This window comes from Dipodomys merriami, unplaced genomic scaffold, assembly GCF_024711535.1.
Source record: "Dipodomys merriami isolate MVZ:Mamm:240054 unplaced genomic scaffold, mDipMer1.0.p SCAF_24, whole genome shotgun sequence".
Classification (NCBI taxonomy): Eukaryota; Metazoa; Chordata; class Mammalia; order Rodentia; family Heteromyidae; genus Dipodomys; species Dipodomys merriami.
The window spans coordinates 15,631,656-15,637,728 of NW_027203826.1; the positions used below are offsets into that span (position 1 = coordinate 15,631,656).

The 6,073-nt window shown below is 32.9% G+C and overlaps 1 protein-coding gene across 1 annotated transcript; it reads right to left on the minus strand.

Annotated features, from left to right (window-relative positions):
• Positions 1 to 3,691: 3,691 nt before the first annotated feature.
• On the minus strand, positions 3,692 to 4,630 carry LOC138835621 (olfactory receptor 2L13-like). The gene has a single exon (XM_070034089.1). The coding sequence runs from the start codon at positions 4,628 to 4,630 to the stop codon at positions 3,692 to 3,694; it is 939 nt and encodes a 312-aa protein (XP_069890190.1).
• Positions 4,631 to 6,073: the final 1,443 nt, after the last annotated feature.

The window sequence follows — 6,073 nt, forward strand, 5'->3', positions numbered from 1 at the left end:
ATATATACTATAAAATATACATAAAGTATAAGACATATCCATTTAAAATATACTAGTGTATAATATATAATATAAAACTTATATAATATTACATAAATAAATAAAATATATCAAGTGTGTAAATGTAAATTGTATAAAAAGCATATAAAGTACATAAAGTATATAATCTATGACATTTTAATAGTTTTAGTTTTCCATCTGTACAGACACTTATCTTACAAATTTGAAATATGTCTACTCCAACTTGCAATTTCTCTGAAAACATGCATCTACATTTTTTATGATATAATGAATACCAATATAGGAATGTAATAAGAATTTAATGTATTATTGATAAATAGAATTTTTGCATTATTTTAAATATTGTCATATCCTCAGGAATATCTTTGCATAAAAGTCTATATTCTTAGAGAATTTATCATTATATATTTTAATACAATTAATGGTTTAATTTTATCTTGGATAATCATCGGAAATAAATAATAACACACAAATATAGTACATATTATTTCATATGGTATTAAACTTTACCCTAAATTTTATTCCTAGAACATTTTAAGTTACATATGTGGCTCAAGGTACATTCCTTCAGACATTAATGCTCTTAGGTATCCTAACCAACACAAAATGGCCACAAAGAAACAGTAAGTAAGGTCTGTGTGCTTGTGGCTCACCATGCAGTACTAATGGCTAACCCTAATTAACTGGGAACCTAAGGACAGGAGAATGGCAATTCAAAGCAAGTCCAGGCAGAAAAACTCATAAGATACATAATATCTGCTAGTATGAGATACAGAATAATGTCACTATTTTCTGAAGTGTTTTTCAAGATCACTTTGAAATAAAAATTCTCCTTTTGGCTACTTGTAATCACAACTGTATATATTAGCATATTTTCTTGTTTCAAATTTACACATCAAAAACTATACTTCTACACCACTGGTTAATGTTGAAACTTTTTCAACAGTGTCTTTATTCTTTTAGGTTTTGTTTTCTCAAGATATAGTTACATCATCTATTCTTTTTGTTAACCTAGAGTATTTCATTGTATGATTTTGTCACAATGCATTTATGCCTTTAAAGGTTCATGACCATTTCAATTTATTGTACCTAAAATCATAAGGACACTTTAAAAAAATCTACTTCACCTTCTACAAAAGAACTCTAGTTGATTGTAAACAAGAATTTTTGGGTGCACTAAAATACAATGCCTCAGACTCTTACAATGATAATAAATAATCACATATGAATATAATTTGAAGTCATGAAGATCAAATTAATTTTCCTCACATTTATTACATGTATTTCCTTAACTGCTTTTTTTAAAATAGCTATTCTTGTATACGTATTTGTGTTGTGTAACAGTATTACTATTTTTTCAGTTTAATTTTTCTTTCTATTCTCTTTTATATCAATGAATTCATGTTCATTCTAAATTCGATGGGTATTTTCTATTATGACTGTAGAAAAGTATGATTTTCATGCATGTAGCTTGATACATTTTTTTCTTTTCTTCTAAGCTATGTATACATAATTATTTACATATACCTGTATTATTGGAGACTTACTTATAGTCATGCATATGTTTACTATATTTTATAAAAATATATTTTCAATTTTTAATATAGATGAATCTTTGACTTGGAATATACCCATGACCCTAAAGAAACACCAAAACTGAAAATATTTAAAAAGAAATTTAATACTTTACATGGTACAACATACAAAACTCAGAATTTCAATACACTGTAAAGTATATGTTCTTTACCCTTGATTTTAAGGCCAATTATATGGTGGGGTTATTAGCTTCTATTCAATCCTTTAAGAGATTATTTTCTTGAATTAATTAACCCAGAATTCAAAATTTTAAAACTGAGTTCTAATTTTGCACCCATATGTCTTACTATACCATAAGTTACTTTTCTATATTTTTCTATAAATTTCAAATTTCGAAGTTCTCCATTAGAATATTTGACCATTTTTAATTTTTGACTTGGAACTTCTAATTTTAGCTTTCTATATGTAGATACAGTGTTTGTCAGTGCCATTTTTTGAAGTGATTTTCTAATGAAGATTTTGGTGTACACAAATATATCTAATATATAATTCATAATGACATATAAGCAATATGTAAGTATAATTCATGTTACAGTAATTAGTTATAATGATTTGAATTGAATAAATGTGTATCATTATTATGTACAGAATGTTAAGTACATGCCATTTCACAAAGCATTTAAATTTGATATATGTTACTAGAATTCCATTATGTATATATACCACATTTTCTTAATCTGTTCATATGCTGAAGGGCATCTGGGTTGATCCCATATCTGGGCTATGGTAAACAATGCTACAATGAACATGGATGTGCTAATATCTTTAGTGTCACATTGTTGTGGTCTATTGGCTAAATACCCAGGAGTGGAATTGCTGGGTCATAGGGAAGCTCTATGTTGGGTCCTTTTAGGAACTTCCATACTGCTTTCCAGAGTGAACAAAAAGAATGATATTGCACCATTTGTAAAGAAATGGAAAGACTTGGAAAAATTTTATTAAGAAAAGCTAGATGCAAAGAAACATACGTTGCATGGATTCGCTCATTTGTAAATAGAATGTGCTTGTAAACCCACAAGTAAACAAGCTGCATGGTGGAAGTCAAAAATTTTCACTCAGCCATGATAAAACATATGGAACTCTAAACACTTGCAAAGTGAGAACAAAAGAGGATACTTTTAGGAGAGGAACACAACAGCTCAATAGCTAAGTGCACATGATCATATAAAATGATTGTAACAAAATGAACTCTAAGAAATGAAGTTGTTGTATTTTTATTGTTATTTTACTTTTTTCTGATTTGTCACTATTTTTAATTTCTTCACCTTTGTCTCATGTATAAATTTATGACAGGGAGCATACAAATAGTGGAACAAAGGATGAACTAATGTGACAGTGATATTCACTAGACACTATGTGGAAAATGAAGTATACAACTTGTGGAATATGGAAGGATATGGAAGAAAGCTAGGGAAGAGCTGACACTGTTCAATAGGAAATGTATACATTATGTGTAAAACTAACATCCCAGTACCCCTCATTTACAATAACAATAAAATATTAAAAATATGTTAGTAGAAAAATTTAAAGCTACATATGTGGCCCCAGTACATTTCCACTACCACTGTTATAAAATGCTTTTGTCAAAACACCATGGGTAATAGAGAAACAGCAATAGTACGCGTGGCTCACATGTATGGGCCTGTGTCTCATCCTACCTACTTGAGAGGAAAGAAATCTTCTAAGACCATTTCTCAAGCCAGTTTTGCATAGTGGTGTGCAATTTTGATCCCAAGCTACATGAGAGGCTGATAAAAGAGGTTCATAAATTCAGGTTAGCCCCAGCTAACCTTTAACACACTGTGAATGCATGGAACCCTGATATGGTAGAGCTTACCTGAGATTCAAGAGACAATAACAGTAGAATGTCTGTAATAGTTATCTCATGGCTCAGGTACATTGTTATACAGGAAGCCAAACAATGAAGTTAGAGAGTAACAAGCATGACTATAGTTATAACTCCACTGTGTTGTTTTATCATAGTCAGTGTAAGGCAAAGACTGCAAATCCTGAGTCTTTCCAAATAAAAAGAAAAGACAAGAAAAGAAGAAAACAATTATGAGAGATTGAACTATTATTTTCTGATAGAAGTGAACATGCCAAGAACTCTTGAGATAGCCCTCAGGACTTCTTTATTCCTCAGGCTGTAGATGATGGGGTTGAGCATTGGGGTGAGAATGGTATAGAACACAGCCAGAATCTTATCCCCAGTAGCAGAGCGAAGATGAGAAGGCTGAAAATAAGTGAAGAAAAAAGGTGCATAGTAAAATGTTACCACAGTTAAATGTGTCGAACATGTGGTGTAGGCCTTTTTCCTTCCTTCTTGTGAGCGCATATGAAAGACTGTATAAAGGACACGTCCATAGGAAGCAGTGATTCCAAGGAAAGGAAAGAGGAGGAACAGGCAAGTACTCACAAAAATCATGTACTCATATATCCAGGTATCAACACAGGCCAGAGGTACCATTGCTGGAATGTCACAGAGGAAATGGTTGATGGCCCTAGATCTGCAGTAAGGAAGCTGAAGGGCATATGCTGTGTGGGCCAAGGAGTGGAGAGAGCCCAGTATCCATGATCCCATGATCATCTTCGCACACATCCTTTTACTCATGCGGATGGGATAGTGGAGGGGGTGGCAGATGGCCACCAGGCGATCATAGGCCATTGAGGATAGTAGTAAGCCTTCAGCACTTGCCATAGTCACAAAGAGGAAGCTTTGCACCCCACATCCAAGGAAGGAGATGCTCTTTTGGCCAGAGAGGAAGTTGAATGCCATCTTAGGGACAATGGTTGTGATAGACATTAAGTCCATGAGGGAAAGCTGGCTGAGGAGAAAGTACATGGGGGTGTGGAGCCGGGGATCCATACATATGAGGTAAATCATTCCTGAGTTACCAAACAAAGTAAAAGAGAACAGAAGGATGATGAGGAACAAGAGAAGGAGCCCTATCTGGTTTGGAGGTAACAACCCCAACAGAATGAAGTCACTTGAAGTTTGATTCCATTTCTCCATTGAAATGTTTTTCTTATAGTCCCTGAAAGAAAGATGAAAACAGTCACCGCAAATATGCATGAACCTGAGCAGAGGAATCAAAGGAAGAGACCTGTTAAAATATTCAGTAGAAAGAATATTTCTCTGTCTACATGTTGCTTTGGTTTGAATTGATTTCACATTAGAACTTGACTTTCTTTGTCCAGCTTCTTGTACTGGTGAAGCATGTGAGGTTCAGTAAGCTAAGAACCCTATCCCATCCTCCTGGCCAACCCCCTTACTCAGAACTAATGGCAAATCTTGTTTCCTCAGACCACCAAATATTCTCACATTTCAGAATGTCACAACGTAACACATCAAGCATGCAATAGTTACTCACAAGTATTACTCAGAAATATTCTGAGTAGTGTGCTTGCATTTTCACTGTCCTCTTAACTTACTCCTTCCCCACTTTTATTTTCTGGTCCACATTCCCCTTTTTTACTATTCCAAAAGATAAGCTAGACTCTCCATCTCCATTATTTTAAAGCAATTTTGATCATTCTTGAAAGTCTGAATATCACACAAAATCAATGAATATTAGAGATATCGTGTGCCCTATAACTACCTCCCTATTTTTCAAAACTTGAATATGCTCTTTTGTTTAATTTTCTTTACATTTTCTGTGCCTAATAGAGCTCAAATTGGTTGGAAAACATTTCAAATACATTTTTCTTTTCTTGATGCAAGGAAATTCATCGTGCTAAACTTTCATAGATCCCATAATCTTTTTACTTCTATACTTCTATTTTACCTATATCTGCAATGCAACTAGTGTTATAATTGAAAGATAAAGGGAAATCATCTGCAACTTTATATAAATGTTGTAAGTCTGAATTCAGTCATGACTTCATCAGATATGAGTGCATTATTACAGCTGTTTAATCAATAAATGCTGATCGTGTGAAAGGCATCTATGGGAGAAAGCAAGGGGCAAAATAACATTGAACATGGAGCAAAGGTGGGATCAGAGGCATCCTCCATTTCTTACAACTTATTCGAGATTAAAAAAAAAACTTATGACAACATATGACCATAAACGTAAATATCAAACAATCCAGAGATAGGATAAAATCATACTTTGAAAATATATTTCCTTTCTTTGCTATAGAAAATCCTGCTATAGAGTGGCACAAATTAATCAATAAAATACATAAGACCTGAATGTCTTTAGTCAATTGTAGTATGTGAAACAAATAATAGAAGGATACATAAACTTCATAATAAACACACAGTGAATGACTACCTTTTATAGGATACTGAGTTGGTGTTACAGGATAAGATACCAGTGGGATTATAACAACCCTATACCTACTATATAGAAGTTGAATTGCAGAAGGTAAAGAATATTTTACTCCTAATGAGGAAAAAATTTATGAGGAAAACAACTACAAAAGCAACCATGACAAGAATGTATGAGAGACA